This window comes from Neovison vison, chromosome 13 (genome assembly GCF_020171115.1).
Source record: "Neovison vison isolate M4711 chromosome 13, ASM_NN_V1, whole genome shotgun sequence".
NCBI classification, from domain to species: domain Eukaryota; kingdom Metazoa; phylum Chordata; class Mammalia; order Carnivora; family Mustelidae; genus Neogale; species Neogale vison.
In genome coordinates, this window is record NC_058103.1 from 86,457,135 (window position 1) to 86,472,505 (window position 15,371).

Sequence of the window (15,371 nt, forward strand, 5' to 3'; positions counted from 1 at the left end):
GGGGCAGAGGGAGAGTAAGAGAGAAACCCAAATAGACTCCATTCCAAGCTTGGAGCCTGAAGCTGAGCTCAATCCCATGACCCTGAGGTCATGACCTGAGCTGAAACCAAGAGCTGGATGCCCAACTGACTGTGTCCCCCAGGTGCTCCTCCGTGTTATTTTTCTGTACAGCAATTATTATAGTCCAAAAGTATTTCTTTGGTAAGACTCGGAGCCATGTTAGGATTTGAACCCGGTCCTCAGTACCTATAGGACCCTGGGAACTCTGCTGAGTCAGCATCCTGGAAAATGGGGGATAATAATAGTACCTTCCCTCATCACAGGGCTGGGTGCCAGGCAAGAACTTAAAATACATAAAGCACTTACGCAATGCTTCCTGCATGCTTGACAATATCCGATTGGAGGTGTAGGGCACATAGAAGCTCAATATATTATTTGTTGAAGAAATTAATGAAAAGATGGGGTTTGTTTGTTTTTTAAACCAAACAAAAACTGGCTGAAACACAGCGGGGGTATGGGGTGGAGTACCTCAGTTAAAGGCCCTTGGGCAGGAGCTCAAAGCCTGGGGAGCAGTTACACTCCTGTGAAGATGCCAAAACTTCTTTGGTGGGGGGGGTACAGGGGAGACAGCGGTGACCTAGGCCCCCACACCAATAGGAATGAAGACCCAGAGCTCAAGGGCCGTGCTCCCTCCCTGCCCCTGAGTTCCCCACTACACACAGCACTCAGGATCTGCCCCGGCAACCAAGCAGGCTTGACATGGCTCAAACCAGGAAGACATAATGCTACCAGGTAGCACAGCAGCCTCCCTGCGCCCCCTTCTTCCAAGGCCCTCTCACCCCTCCCCTCTGGTGGTCAAACTCGGCAATTCTTTCCACCCTCAGGGGCTGAGGGCAGTTTCGGGAAGGGTGGGAAAACCTGCTAAGCAAGGTGGCCAAAGCGGGAACCACCCAACCGGTTGTACAGGGCGGTCCTATTCCACCGCCTCCCCCTTCCCCAGCAGCCCTGTCCCTCTCCTGCCCCACAGAGCAGAGGCAGCAGCCTCACAGAACCAACCATTTTATTACCCTGTGGGTGGACTGGGGCCTGTAGAAGGCAGGGGAGCGGGTGGGGGTGTGATGCCTGAGAGCCCTGGGGCATGTGGGGAGGACACAGCAGCTGCTGGCTGGTGGGGCCAGGCCTCATTCTTGGAGGAAGGGAAGAGGCAGCCTCTTTCTACTCCTCTTACCCATCCCCATGACATTAAATAAACAAAAAAGCAACTTTACAGCAAAAAATATACAGGGACGTCCTTGACCCTAGCCCTGGTCTGTGCAGAGTGGGAAGGGGAGAGCTTGGGGGGGTCTCCAGTTTCTGACATTACCACAGGCCCCTTCCCAATGCCACAGGGTGGGGACAGGCCACTGTGACCAAGAAACAAAACTCCAACTTCTTCTGAAATCCTAGGCAAACAGGTCCATCTGTGTGTGGGACTTGGCTCAAAGGTTTTCGGCTCCTCCTAGACCCTGGAGCTTTGTCAGGAATGGGAGGCCTAAGCTTCGTTGAGATGTCTCCCAGAGGGGCTAGAGCCCTGCCTCAGAAGCAGAGTGGGCCTAGGAACCAGGCTGTAGGAGTCTGGTCCCGCATTTTTCCCTGGCCCAGGCTTCCATCTTGGTGAGGAGGAAGCAGGGCCAGGCAAGAGCTGGAAAGAGGCTGCGAGAGCCCCAGGCTCAGAGGGGCCGGGTGGTATGGTTATAGACCAGGTGCTCCGTGTCCTCTGTGGTGGAGACCGTAGAGTTGGCAGGGGTAGGGGGCTGAGGGTGGTGGTGTTGGCGGCGGTGGCGGTATCTGTGGTGGCCCTTCCTCTGGTCCTTGAAGAAGCAGTAACCCAACAGGGCTGTCACCACCACGATGCAGGTGACCAGGAGGACCGCAATGGCCACTTCCACAGAGCCTGGGGGGAAGAAGGGGCATAATGGAGGCAAGCTCCCAAGGCCTGCTCAGCTCTGATGCCCACCCCCACTATGTGCAGAAGGACCGAGTCAGATGGATGCCAGGTGTGGAATGGCCTCCAGCGAATGAGCAGCTGGGTTCCATCAGGAGCTCAAGGAAAGGCCTGGAACTCTGATGGCAAACATATGACATGCACTTTCCCATGCTTCCTTCCTCAGCTTGTGGCTATGGGCACTCTGTCCCTTTAGCCAACCTCAGGATCCTTCTCAACACAGGTTTCAGCAGTCAGCACTGATCACACGGAGCTAATCCTTGGGAGGACACCCACCCGTCCGTGAGAGGGCAGACCAGGGCTCACCTATGTTAGTAATTGGGGTTTCCCGCCGGAGCCCAAAAACATCCTTCTCTACAAAAGGATGAGGAGAGAAACAAGTCAATATTCAAGGCTCTGAGACTCAGCTGCTCCTCAGCACCCCAGAGCACCACTGCCACCCTCCGCCACCCCCATTCCGGGTACTCTGATGATGAGCCGGGACTGGCCCAGGCCTGGAGACAGAGCACAGTGTTCTAGCTGAGCCCTTTTCCCCGCCCCGCCTCCTGAGCCCCACTGCCCAGCTCACTGGAGACACCATGACAGGACGCAAGACACTGCTGCTCCTCCTCAAAGTTGTTCTTGTTGCCGTAGCAGCCACCATAGGTAAAGCGGGCACAGCGTTCACTGAAGGGGTTGTAGTACCAGCGTGGAATGTTCTCCTGGCAGAGGCCTGTGTCTGGCAGGTCCACACAGTGCCCTGGGGGATACAGAGCAGGCCAAGGGGTGAGTGGGTCCATGGGGGGCCTCCCTCCTGCCATTCGCCAGGCTCCACAGGGTCACTGTTTCCTGCCTCATGCTGAGACACAGGGAGGGCTTCAGGGGGCCCCAGAAACAGCTGGCCCTTCTGGCAGTTTTGCCAGAAGCAAGGAAGACAGATCCTGGACAACAATTTTAGACCTAGAAATACCCTCCACTGACTTGTGTAGCTGTTTTTTATTGTTATTTAATTATTTATTTATTTTCATTTTCTTTCAGCTTTTCCAATTGTGTCAAGGTCTTGGTTTTTCTATCCAACACTGGATGGTCTACCTTTTTTTGGGGGGGATGGTCTATCTTTTAACAAAGAAGGTTCAGGGTCTGAGCCCTATCGGGGCTAGGGCTAAAATTTATTAACATTTTTTTTTAAGATTTTATTTATTTGACAGATAGAGATCAGAAGTAGGCAGAGAGGCAGGCAGAGAGAGAGGATGGGAAGCAGGCTCCCTGCCAAGCAGAGAGCCGAATTCAGGGCTCGATCCCAGGACCCTGGGATCATGACCTGAGCTGAAGGCAAAGGCTTTAACTCATTGAGCGACCTAGCACCCCTATTAACATTGTTTTATTATGGCTATTTTAATAGTTCATCTCGATTTGCAGCATGTAATAGTGGCTTTCCATATATGCTAGTGAGATGACATTTCCTTTAATACATTAAGTTTGTTTATTTATAATACATTAAAAAGTACTTCACTTTGGGCACCTGGTGGCTCAGTTGGTTAAGTGTCTGCCTTCGGCTGAGGTCATGATCTCGGGGTCCTGGGATTGAGCCCAGGATACTAGGATTCCTGCTTGCTCAGTAGGAAATCTGCTTTTCTCTCTCTCGCTGTCTCTGCCCCTCCTTCCTGCTCATTCTCTCTCTCTTTCTCTCAAGTAAATTAACTCTTTTTTTTTTTTTTTTAAAGATTTTATTTATTTATTTGACAGAGAGATCACAAGTAGGCAGAGAGGCAGGCAAAGAGAGAGGGAAGCAAGCTCCCCATTGAGCAGAGAGCCCGATGCGGGGTTTGATCACAGGACACTGAGATCATGACCTGAGCTGAAGGCAGAGGCCCAACCCACTGAGCCACCCAGGCGCCCCTCAAGTAAATTAACTCTTAAAAAAACAAAGTACTTGATTTATAGGAAAAATGCTAAGTAAATCACGTCTCCGTTATATGCAGGCATGGTTCAATCTCTGAAGGTGTTACGAGGAGGACCCATGCTTGGGAAACATGGAAATGAAGAGAGCCTAGCTGCCCACCAGCTTTCTACCTGCAGGGGACACACCCAGCAGGCCCCTCAGGCACCCTGGAGCAGTGAGGGAAGACAGCAGTGCGGGCCTCTGTCCTGACCCTGGGCACAGGGGAGAATCTCACCTTTGTCACTGCGGAAGTGGATGTTCTGGAGCTCCTCGAAGCCATTGGTGTCTGCAAAGATGAAAGTTCAGAGGCCCAGGCCCCACAGGGGTCTCCCCCGGGGTGCAGGGTGCACAGTGTAGGCCTCCCCCACCCTGGCCCACCACCCCTCCCTCTCCTAGGCCTCACATTTCTCACAGGTGGCCTCGTCGGAGGCATCGGGGCAGTCGGGAGTGTCGTCACACTCCAGGAAGCTGTCAATGCAACAGCCGTTGCGGCAGCGGAACTCGGCGGGGTGACAGGTGCCAGAGCACACTGGGTGGGGCAGGACGGCAGTAAGGGTGAGGTCAGGCTCAAGCACAGGTCACCAGGTACCAAGAGTCCATCATCGACCTGGCCTCCTCTACCCCAACATGGCATTATGACATGTCCCCTGCTCCACGACCGGCACCCCCACCTCCCACAAGCCCTCCCCGCACACAAACTGGGCAGATCCTGACAGGGTGCTGGGCAGCAAGGGGTGGGACACTTGTGGTCCTTCCACATCTTATGAGGGCAGGAATGGACTGGGCAAAGGGAGCTGGGGTGGCGACAAAGCCAAGGTGAGGTGAGGTGAAAGCCGAGGTGAGGGGAATGGGGAAAGGAGCAAAGCTCACCCGGACCGTGCCTTTCCAGTGAGGGGCCTAGAAGAAAGAAAACAGATGAGTGAGAGGAGTCAGTGCCAGGTCCTGGCAGGAATGAGCTGACAGGGGCGCCAGGAAATGGAGGACTCCCCTGCCCACTGCCCTGACCTTCGGAGAGACCACCCATGGGGAAAGTCACCTGAGCCCCAAAGCTACCCCATAAAGGCCCACCTTGCACATCCCTGCAGGCTAGCTTGCACTCCTCTTCCCGAAGATAGTTGTTCTTATTGCCCAAGCAACCTCCGTAAACGAAACTCTTGCAAATCTGTTCTTTGGGATCGTAGTACCAGCGGGGGAAGGAACCGCGGCAGCGGCCCACCTTGCTGGATGCAAGGCAATATTCTGGGGGGAAGGGAAAGCTTGTGAGGGGCCCCATCAACAGAGAGGGCTGGCTCCACGAACGGCCTCCCTACCCCCTCCCTCACCTTCTGTCTGCTTGGGGGATAGCACAGTAACTGTGACATTGGTCATGCCCTCTGGCTGGTTGGAATGGGTCGCTGTCAGCTGGAACACGTAGGTGCCTTCCTTGAGTCCCCACAGCTTCACCTGGTCCGGCTCATTCTTCTACACACAGGAAGAGCCGTGAGGCTGGGACCCCGGATGCCGCTGGGCTGCCCCAGGTCCTCCCTGCCACACAGCCACCCCCAAAGGGAGGGCACAGGGGCTTGGTATTAAAGGGATCCTTGGTTTCTATCCACCCCACCCATCTGGAAGCTCAGATTGGCCTGTGGCCCTGGAAAGGGGGCCCTGGAGAGCTGAAGTGGGAGTCAGGGAGCCAGTCCAGTGTCTCACCTCTATTCTGACATCTGTGTCACCCTGTAGTAGGTACCAATCTGTGTTCTCCATGTCCTTCAGCACCAAGGGTTCCTGGGGCTGCACCTTCAAGTCTATGCCTGCCCGGACCTTGGGGATCCGGGACGCTGAAGAGGAAGGTAAGGTCAGGTCAACTCTCACAGAATGGACCAGAGCTCTCCTGAAGTGGGGGACAATACGGAGCCACACAGGGGCTCAGCAGCATGCACATGGCCCAGGCAGGGGCTCACAACTAAATCAGCATCCTGCCCTCTATTTAGATGTGTCTTTGATATACTGAAGGCATCTTTTTTTTTTTTTTTTTTTTAAGGATTTTATTTATTTATTTGAGAGAGTGAGACAGCATGAGCAGGGGAGAAGGGGCAGAGGGAGAGGAGAAGCAGGCTCCCTGCTGAGCAAAGAACCCAACACGGGGCTCAATCCCAGGACCCCGGGATCATGACCTGAGCTCAAGGCAGATGCTTAAGCGACTGAGCCACCCAGGCACCCCCTGAAGGCATTTTTAGTGTAAAACCGCTTCTGGAAGCAAAATACGGAACAGCATGTGCCATTTGATCACAAATAAGGAAAAAATATACACGAGAGAGGAGCTTATTCCCACTTCCTGTAACAACCAGGTACTTGTGCTAACTGCTTTAAAAAGTTAAAGTAAGGGGCGCCTGGGTGGATCAGTGGGTTAAAGCCTCTGCCTCCGGCTCGGGTCATGATCCCAGGATCCTGGGATTGAGCCTTGCATCCAGCTCTCTGCTCAGCAGGGTGCCTGCTTCCTCCTCTCTCTGCCTGCCTCTCTGCCTGCTTGTGATCTGTCTGTCAAATAATTAAATAAAAATCTTAAAAAAAAAAAAGTTAAAGTAACAATATTTTTTGAAAAACCAAGTAAGTAACAGTATTACCCCTTATTCTGCTGGTCTGGATTGCTGGCTGGGAAGGCCAGCCTGGTAGAGGTCTGAAGCACAGAGTCCTTGGGCAGCAACACGGCAAGCCTTGGTGTCCCAGAGCTCGCAGCCATGGGAGGAGAGTGCCTGCCTCTGGCACCACAGACGGACTCTGCCTCCCCCTTACGAGGGGTCTTCATGGAGTCACATCCTCCCTCAGTCTGACAGTGCCTATGCCTGCGGCTTCCCTCAGTCTCAGGTTAGGGGCTTGGAAAACAAGATCAAAGCAGGATTCCTGCCTGTACTAGGATGAATGCTGGGACCCAGACTACATATCTATGTCTAACTCCAGAACCTGTCAATGTGACCTTCTCTGGAAAAAGGGTCTTGGCAGAAGCAACAAAGTTAAGCATCTCCATATGAGATCATTCGCGGTTAGCTGGCTAGGCCGATCCAATGACACGTGTCTTTATAGAAGACAGAAGAGGAGAAAACAGAGTGAAGGGAAGCCGTGTGAAGACCGAGTTAGAGATGAGAGTGATGCAGCCACAGCCAAGGTACATCTGGAGCCGCCAGGAGCTGGAAGAGGCCAGGAAGCCTCCTCCCCGACTCTTCAGGGAGACGTGGGCCCTGCCAACACCTGGATTCTGGACTGCTGGCCTCCCAAACTGTGCGACAATAAAATTCTGTGGTTTGGAGACACCTAAGTGTTTCAGTTGGTTGGAGGACTGCCTTTGGCTCAGGTCATGATCCCGGAGTCCCGGGATTGAGTCCCGCATCGGGCTCCCAGCTCCACGGGGAGTCTGCTTCTCTCTCTGACCTTCTCCTCGCTCATGTTCTCCCTCACTATCTCTCTCTCAAATAAATAAATAAAATCTTAAAAAAAAAAAATTCTGTGATTTGAAGTCACCCGGTTTGTAGTACTTTGTTTCAGCGCTACAGGAAGGGAGACACTGCCTTTGAGGGGACTCCAGTCCTGCTGGGCAGATGACACTGAGCACCAGGAAGCAACATGGGAGAAAAGACCAGTCAAGGGGCGCCTGGGTGGCTCAGTGGGTTGAGCCGCTGCCTTCGGCTCAGGTCATGATCTCAGGGTCCTGGGATCGAGTCCCGCATCGGGCTCTCTGCTCAGCAGGGAGCCTGCTTCCTCCTCTCTCTCTGCCTGCCTCTCTGCCTACTTGTGACCTCTCTCTGTCAAATAAATAAAATCTTAAAAAAAAAAAAAAAAGACCAGTCAAGATGAAGCAATGCGTGGTGTGTGTCCCAGACAAGGAAGCGGACACGCCAAGCGGGGAGAGGCCACAGGAAGTCAGAGCCCCAGTGGACAGCAGAGTAATGAGTTTCTAATTCTTTAATTTTTGTCTTTTTCTTTTTTTTTTTTTAGTTTGGTTGTGGGGAAGAATGTGCTGTGCTACTGATAACAGCAGAAAACGTGAGCCAAAAAAAGGAGCTGGGGTTTCGCAAGGCAGGTCTGGAGGACAAGAAAGAGGCCAGCATGGTGAGACATACCTCAAAGCGCTCTCAATGTGGAGCCAGAGCATGGGGACACAGCAGAAATGACATTCAAACATTTAAGACCTGGCGCTACAGGAAGGGAACAGCCATGGCCATGAGCAGGGGCAGTCCTGGAGGCCAGACTGCACCAGACATGGACTTCCTAGATGCATGGACCTAGATGCATGATCGAGGTCCAGGAGTCTGGAGGAAGGGGCCCTCCTGAGCTCCAGGATATAGCAAGTGATCCCTCTGTCCTGAATTACTTCCCCCCCTTTTAAAAGAAAAAATATATTCATTATTTGACTGAGAGTGAGAGTACAAGCAGGGAGATAGAGGGAGAGGGAGAAGCAGGATCCCCACTAAGCTGGGAGCCCGATATGGGGTTCGATCCCAGGACTCTGGGTCATGACCTGAGCCGAAGGCAGCAGACACTTAAACAACTTAAACGACTGAGCCATGCTGGTGCTTCCCCCCGTCCTTAAAGATTTTATTTATTTGTCAGAGAGAAGGAGCACACCCAGGGGGAGCGGCAGAGGGAGAAGCAGGCCCCCCACTGAGCAGGGAGCCCAATGCGGGAATCGATCCCAGGACCCTGGGATCGTGACCTGGGCTGAAGGAAGATGCCCAGCTGACTGAGCCACCCAGGCTCCCCACCTTGAATTACTTCTCTGAAGCGAGGACGCCAGTGAGGGGACCAGCACAGCAGTTCAGGGCACGTGCGTAGGGAGCACTCGGAATTAGAGGGAATGGAAAGGAGGATGTGGTAAGAATGTCGGACAGACGCTTCCATTATCTGACAAGCACTGACAGGTGGAAAAGAAGTCAGGACGCAGACAGAAAGGAAACCCAATCTAGAGGAAACCTGTGGGGTTCAATCAGAGAAGCTGAACTTGAGGAAGGGAAGACCACTGAGAAGAGTGACCAGCGGACAACAGAAGTGTGCATGCGAGCTCTGGAGAGGCCAGAGATAGAGAGAGATATGGAGCTGGGTTTACTGACAAAGCTTCCAAGAGTTTAACGTCTCCTGGTGACTGTATCATCATCTACAGTAGGAACTGACAAACTTTGGCCTGCAGGCCAAATCTGGCCCACTAACCGTTATACTTTTAGATGGTTGAAAAAAATCAGAAGATTAGTATTTTTTTTTTAAAGAATTTATTTATTTATTTGACACACAGAGAGAGAGAGAGATCACAAGTAGGCAGGGAGGCAGGCAGAGAGAGGGGGGAAGCAGGCTCCCCACGGAGCAGGGAGCCTGATGCGGGACTCGATCCCAGGACCCTGAGACCATGACCTGAGCCGAAGGCAGAGGCTTTAACCCACTAAGCCACCCAGGCGCCTCAGAAGATTAGTATTTTGTGACACGGGAAAGCACCTAATTTTCAAATGTGCATCCATGAATTGGAATACAGCTTCACCTGTTCGGTTATATACTGTCAACAGCTGCTTTCGTGTTACAAGAGACTGAAGTGGCTGAAACAAAGATTATATGGGCCACAAAGCGTAACATAACTCCTATTTGAAACTTAACAGGAAGTTTGCTGACCCTTGATCTAAGTCACCTACGTTCCTAACCATCATCCACAACTGCATTCTTGCCCCTTTCCAGATCAGAAAACTGACACCAGAGAGGTTCAATGAATTGCCCGGGGCCACTCAGTTTTTGAACAGAAGAGCTGGGATCTGGACCCTGGTCTATCTGACTCCATAGCTCTTTCTAAGACACCATGCTGTAAGTCACCCATCTACTTATAAGTGTGATTGTGACTATTTATAATCTCAGGGTTGTTTTTAACTTAGGCAGTACATATGTGGGATAAAAAATTCAAAAAGTACAAAAGACAGGCACCTGGGTGGCTCAGTGGGTTAAGCATCTGCCTTTGGCTCAGGTCATGATCTCAGGGTCCTGGGATGGCGCCCCGCACCCAGCTCCCTGCTCAAAGCGGAGTCGGCTTATCCCTCTGCCCCTCCCCTCCTGCTCATACTCTCTCAGATAAATAAAATCTTATCTTTTTTTAAAAGATTTTTTTTTTTAAGATTTTATTTATTCATCAGAGAGAGAGAGGGAGAGAGAGCGAGCACAGGCAGACAGAGTGGCAGGCAGAGGCAGAGGGAGAAGCAGGCTCCCTGCCGAGCAAGGAGCCCGATGTGAGACTCGATCCCAGGACGCTGGGATCATGACCTGAGCCGAAGGCAGCTGCTTAACCAACTGAGCCACCCAGGCGTCCCCTTTTTTTAAAAGATTTTATTTATTTGACAGAGAGAGACAGCCCAAGAGGGAACACAAGCAGGGGGAGTGGGAGACCCATTCATACTATTTTGTGTGTGTTTGTGAGTATCAAGAGAGATAGTACTGAATTCAGAAGCATGCGAGATCTCTTTCATGGTTTTCCCAGAGTATGTTTTGGAAATCATTCCATAGCAACATGGAAACAATCTCCTTTTATTTCTGGCTGCACAGTACTCAGTATATGAATGCACCATAACTTACAACTTAATTAACAAATACACCAGTCTCCTCTTGATTTCGATTCTTTTTTTCTTTCCTCTCCCTTCCCTACTAAGAACTAAACCATACTGCCTCAGGTTTATTATTATTATTAAAACAGCATTACCATATCCAATTATAGGCTGTGTTGATGGACATTTAGATGGTTTCCAATTCTTTTATTTTTATTTATTTTTTTTAAAGATGTTATTTATTTATTTGACAGAGAGAGATCACAAGTAGGCAGAGAGGCAGGCAGAGAGAGAGAGAGGGAAGCAGGCTCCCTGCTGAGCAGAGAGCCTGATGCGGGACTCGATCCCAGGACCCTGAGATCCATGACCTGAGCCGAAGTCAGCGGCTCAACCCACTGAGCCACCCAGGCGCCCCTAGATGGTTTCCAATTCTTCACTGTTATAAACAGTGAATAACTGGCTGGTAAGTTGGTTTACACACATCTAAGTATGGCCACAAGATGAATTCCTGCAAGTGGAACTATGTTGGGGGCTATGTGCACTTACTGGTTTTTTTTTTTTTTTTTTTTTTTTTTTTTGACAGATTCCAAGGAGGCAGAAAGGCAGGCAGAGAGAGCGGGGGTGGGGGTGAGCAGGGGGTGGAAGCAGGCTCCCTGCTGAGCAGAGCACTGGATGCGGGGCTCGATTCCAGGACCCTGAGATCATGACCTGAGCTAAAGGCAGGGGCTTAATCCACTGAGCAACCCAGGTGCCCCCATTTACCAGGTTTTTAAAAAGTTTTTATTTATTTATTCATTTAAGTAATCTTTATACCCAATGTGGGGCCTGAACTCACCATCCTGAGATTGCACACTGTTCCGATGGAGTCAGCCAGGCACCCCCTTTTACAGTTTGGATGGATATTGTTGAACTGCCCTCTAGTAAGGCTCTAAAGAGAGTTATGTCGAGCGTTGAGAGTGAATTGAAAGGAAAAAGAGAAGGTAAGAGATAAGAACGCTAGTGGGAGGCTGAGTCACAGAGATTCCTCTTTGATGAGGCAGACTCACACAGGGTGGACCCAAGGGGGAAGACCAGGACACACAGGGCCAGTGAAGGGATGGGAGGAGAGAGCTTCTACAGAAAAGCATATCATACACAGGTGTGGAGGCCTAGAATAATGAGAAAAGGAGGCCCTGGCTTCCCGGGGATGTGGGGAAACAGAACCAGAAGAGTAGGAAAGAAAAGCCCCTGTCTGGACTGAGCAGGGAGCCTGATGCGGGACTCGATCTGGATGGAACCCACACTCTGGGGGCCTGGCTGGCAATCAGTAAAGGGTCCAAGAGGGACAGGTTCTGGGGTGGCCTCTGAGAGACAAGGCCACGGGATGCCTCCCTCGTTACATTTTTCAGAAAGCTGTAGACAAGACACCCGCCAGTCTCCCTAGCAGACAGACAGGCTAGCCCCCGTGAACAGTGGAGTGATGCTCCAGGCCTTGGGCCAAACCAGCCACATCCACCCAGCCCCAGGCCCTGGGAGCAAGGGGCAGATGCTCCACCCTTCCACTCCCTACTTCCTACCCCCTCAAGAGGACAAAGGGCCAGAGTGGCCATAAAGCCAGCCCCTCCCACTGCTGCCAGGCCTCAGGACGTCCCCAGGAAACAGACTCCTCCTCCTAAGCCACTCCTCCAACAGAAAGAGGGGGAGGGCAAGTGAGGGAAGTGCAGGAAGGACCAGGGTGCTCAGGAGGCCAAAGGAATCTGGACTGGACTGGCCTGGCCACAGACAGGGAAAGGGAACAAGCTAACCCACCCTGTCGAGGATTTCTCTACCCTGTGCAAGAATCAAAGGTTTAGTTGCCCCGAGCCTCTGTCCACCTTGCCTGTCTTAATCCATCTGAGCCTCCAGGATGGCTTTGTCCAGCTTTTTCCCACCTCCAACCTCTAGCGAGGCTCATCTGAGAATGGACTCCTATCAAGGAGTCCTATCAACTAGCTCCCCTCCACCCCCAGAGCACTGCAGCACCCTTAAAAATGGCCTGGAGCTCACACTCCGTTCACACCCTACCCAGCTTCCTCAGTGACCCAGGAAATCCCCACTCCACCCTTGTTGTGCAAACAGGTCAGTCTGGAAGGAGCGGGGGAACGGGGGTTTCCAAATGAGGAAGGTTGGTCTCAAGACCAGGGAGCCCCAACCAGCTCATCTCCCTGACCAGAACCCAGAGTTTTAGGTTCGGGTTCTGGAGTGGGGCTCCCATGGACCCTCTGTCAGAGCAGGAAGGCACAAGCAGCTCAGGTCAATTAGTGTCATCACCACCTACACTCTGTGCCACTTCCTCGTGGAACAGGCTCAGGCCCTGGGCCAGTGGGATTCAGGTGGCCCAGCCTGGCCCAGAGATGGTACCCACTCTCCACCTCCCCCACCCGGAATTCTCATCCCACCGTTTCTCAGAGAGCCAGGAGAGCTACTGGAAGGACAGGGAGAAGAGCAGGTCCTTCACCTGAGAGAGAGACACTGGCCCAGGAAAAAGCTAGACAGTATCTTTTCCACTTTCCAGAACTGAGACCACCCCCAGACTGAGCACCAGCCCAGTCCTAGCCCCTAAATTGCCCAGCCTCTGGTTCTGTTATCTCCTGAGCTATTTTGGGTCAGAGTGCTGGGTTTCTACCAGAAAAGGTGGTCTTAATGCAGGAAAAACAGCATGGGCCTTTTGAAGATCCTGCCTGGGTTGAGTCCCATGTCTCCCATATATAAGCAGTGCTATCCTGGGCTAATTATTTAACACGGGAGTCAGTTTCCTAATCTAAAAAGTGGGCTGAACCCTTTTCAGAAGTGGCTGTCATGAGGCCGAAGTCGGAGGCTGAGTGGTACAGCCATCGGTCAACTATCAAGTGCTAACAGAGGTTATCAGCTGTGACCCATCCCTGCCCTGGAGCCCCACCTGGCCAGAGCAGCGGGAGAAAAAATGGGGAACGAGAGTCTCTGGAGGGGCCCTGATCCCAGTGCACTGCTCAGTCCCAGGAGGAAGGAAGAGCCCCCACCTTGCCCTTATCCCTGGAAGTAAACAAGGCTACCACATTCTCAGCTGGCAGAGCCCCGACTGGCTCACCGCGTCCACACACACCTGCCTGGACAGCTGACATCCCTCCCCTACCAGGTACACATACCAGTGGGCTGACTCACAGGGCAACCCTCGTCACCCCCACCCCAGAGCCTCTGGGTACTGTGCCCACAACACCATCCCTTCCCCTTTTAGGTCACCCCCTGACCAGGCTTGTCTTTTAGCATCTGGGGTCTGGCCCTTTCTTCCAGACCACCAAAAGGCCAACAGGGGTGCAGACAGAAGCCAACCTGTCCCTGCCTGGCAGCAGAGCCAAAATTCTCCCCCAGGCTCACTCAACAGGGCCTCAAGGTGCCAGGAACAGTGCTCGGCAGGGGTGCTTACCTAGTCACCATGCGGCCTCCAGGCAACTCACTCCCTGACTGCGCATATCACGGTCAGGAACCAGGACTGGCAAGGGGCTGCCTCCTCTCGCCCAAACACACATCCAGGAGCACCAACCCATTCAACATCCTGAATTCCGGACCCAGAGTCTGGGTTCTAGAAAGTTTCCCCTCCCCACTCAAAGCCTGCCCTTTGTTTACTGCTTGTACTGCCTACTTCTAAGGAGCAGTCGGGGCAGAAAGAGACCGTCCTCCTTACTGCTTTCTGATGCTCGCCTTCCCCAGGACTCCGTGACCTACCCCCTTTTTAAATTTCCCCCAAATCCATCCCACCCGTTTCCCTCGTCCTTACCGCCAAAACCCTGGGTCCGCAGCTCGCGGTAGGACTGGTAAACCTCCCGCGTGAGGTAGTTGATGAAGCCCTCCCTGGGCGCGAACTTGCACACGAAGTTCTGCTCGTAGAGGCAGTTCATTAGAAAGCAGGCTGCAATGGCGTCCTCGCCGCCGTCGGGCTGCAGCTCCACCAGCGCCAGGTTGCAGTTCTGGGTGGTGCAGCAGGCGCGCACGCAGTCCCAGCCGCGGCGCACGGTGGGGGAGCCCAGGAAGGTGGCCCCGTTGCTGACCGAGGCCTCGGTATCGAGCACGAAGGCAGGCACCCCGGCGGTAAAGCGCTCCAGGCAGGGGGCTCCCGTGGGCAGCCCGGGGGGCGCGGGCGGCGGCCCAGCCTCGGTGCCCAGGAGATCGAGCGCGCACAGGAGCCACACGGCGAATGCTGGGACGCGGGCCTGGGAGAGGCGGGCGCAGGCCATCATCCTCCCCTGGGCCGTCGCCATCCTCCCCACGGGGGTCACCTTCACTGCGCGGGCTTGTGGGCTCCGAAGGTGCTAGCGATCTGAAAGAGGGTAGGAAACGGGGAAGGGGACACACGGGATCAGCCCGACGCTTCAAGGGAGGCGAGCCGGCCGGGAGTTAAGTCGGGCGGAGGGCTGGGGAGCACCCCGCGCCCGGGGAGTGAGGAAGGGGACGCGGGCCACGTCACGCACACTCCGGGTGAGCCCGCAGCCCGACGGACGGTCAGATGGACGGCTAAGGAGCCCACGTACCCGGACACACGCAGCAGCGCCGAACAAAGGACCGAACATGCTCCGAGCCCGCTCCGTCCCCGCCTCGCGCTCCGGGGCCCGGGTTACCTGCGCAGGTGAGTGGGGTGGGGCCGGGCCTGCAGAGGTTCCGGTCCCCGGCTTCCTGCGCGGCTCCGGCCGCCGCTTCCGCCCCGGTGCCGGGTGCGCTGGGGCTCGGCCTCCTCTTCAGGTTTCTGGTGAAACTGAGTCAGTGCGGCCGGGGCGGGGCGGACATTAACCCCGGCTCCCCGGGCCCCGCCCACGCCCGGTGCGCTCCGCCAGCCCAGCCCCGCCGAGCCTCGAGGAATCGCCGCCCCGCGGCCCCCGACTCTCCCGCGCGGACTGCTCCCCGCGGGGGCTCTGAGCGGCGCCCCTCCGGCCTG

General features: G+C 53.9%; 1 protein-coding gene across 2 annotated transcripts; it reads right to left on the minus strand.

Annotated features, from left to right (window-relative positions):
- Positions 1–1,042: 1,042 nt before the first annotated feature.
- SPINT1 (serine peptidase inhibitor, Kunitz type 1) lies at positions 1,043–15,200 on the minus strand. 2 transcript variants are annotated; one of them, XM_044230009.1, is made up of 11 exons: positions 15,058–15,200; positions 14,220–14,759; positions 5,595–5,722; positions 5,228–5,366; positions 4,974–5,144; positions 4,776–4,802; positions 4,309–4,434; positions 4,141–4,191; positions 2,553–2,723; positions 2,291–2,338; positions 1,043–1,933 (listed from the first exon to the last, which is right to left on the minus strand). In XM_044230009.1, the coding sequence occupies exons 2-11, from the start codon at positions 14,698–14,700 to the stop codon at positions 1,710–1,712; spliced, it is 1,566 nt and encodes a 521-aa protein (XP_044085944.1). In that variant the 5' UTR covers positions 14,701–14,759; positions 15,058–15,200; the 3' UTR covers positions 1,043–1,709. The 2 variants fall into 2 exon arrangements, with proteins under 2 accessions (XP_044085944.1, XP_044085943.1); XM_044230008.1 differs by having other exon boundaries at positions 14,971–15,200.
- Positions 15,201–15,371: the final 171 nt, after the last annotated feature.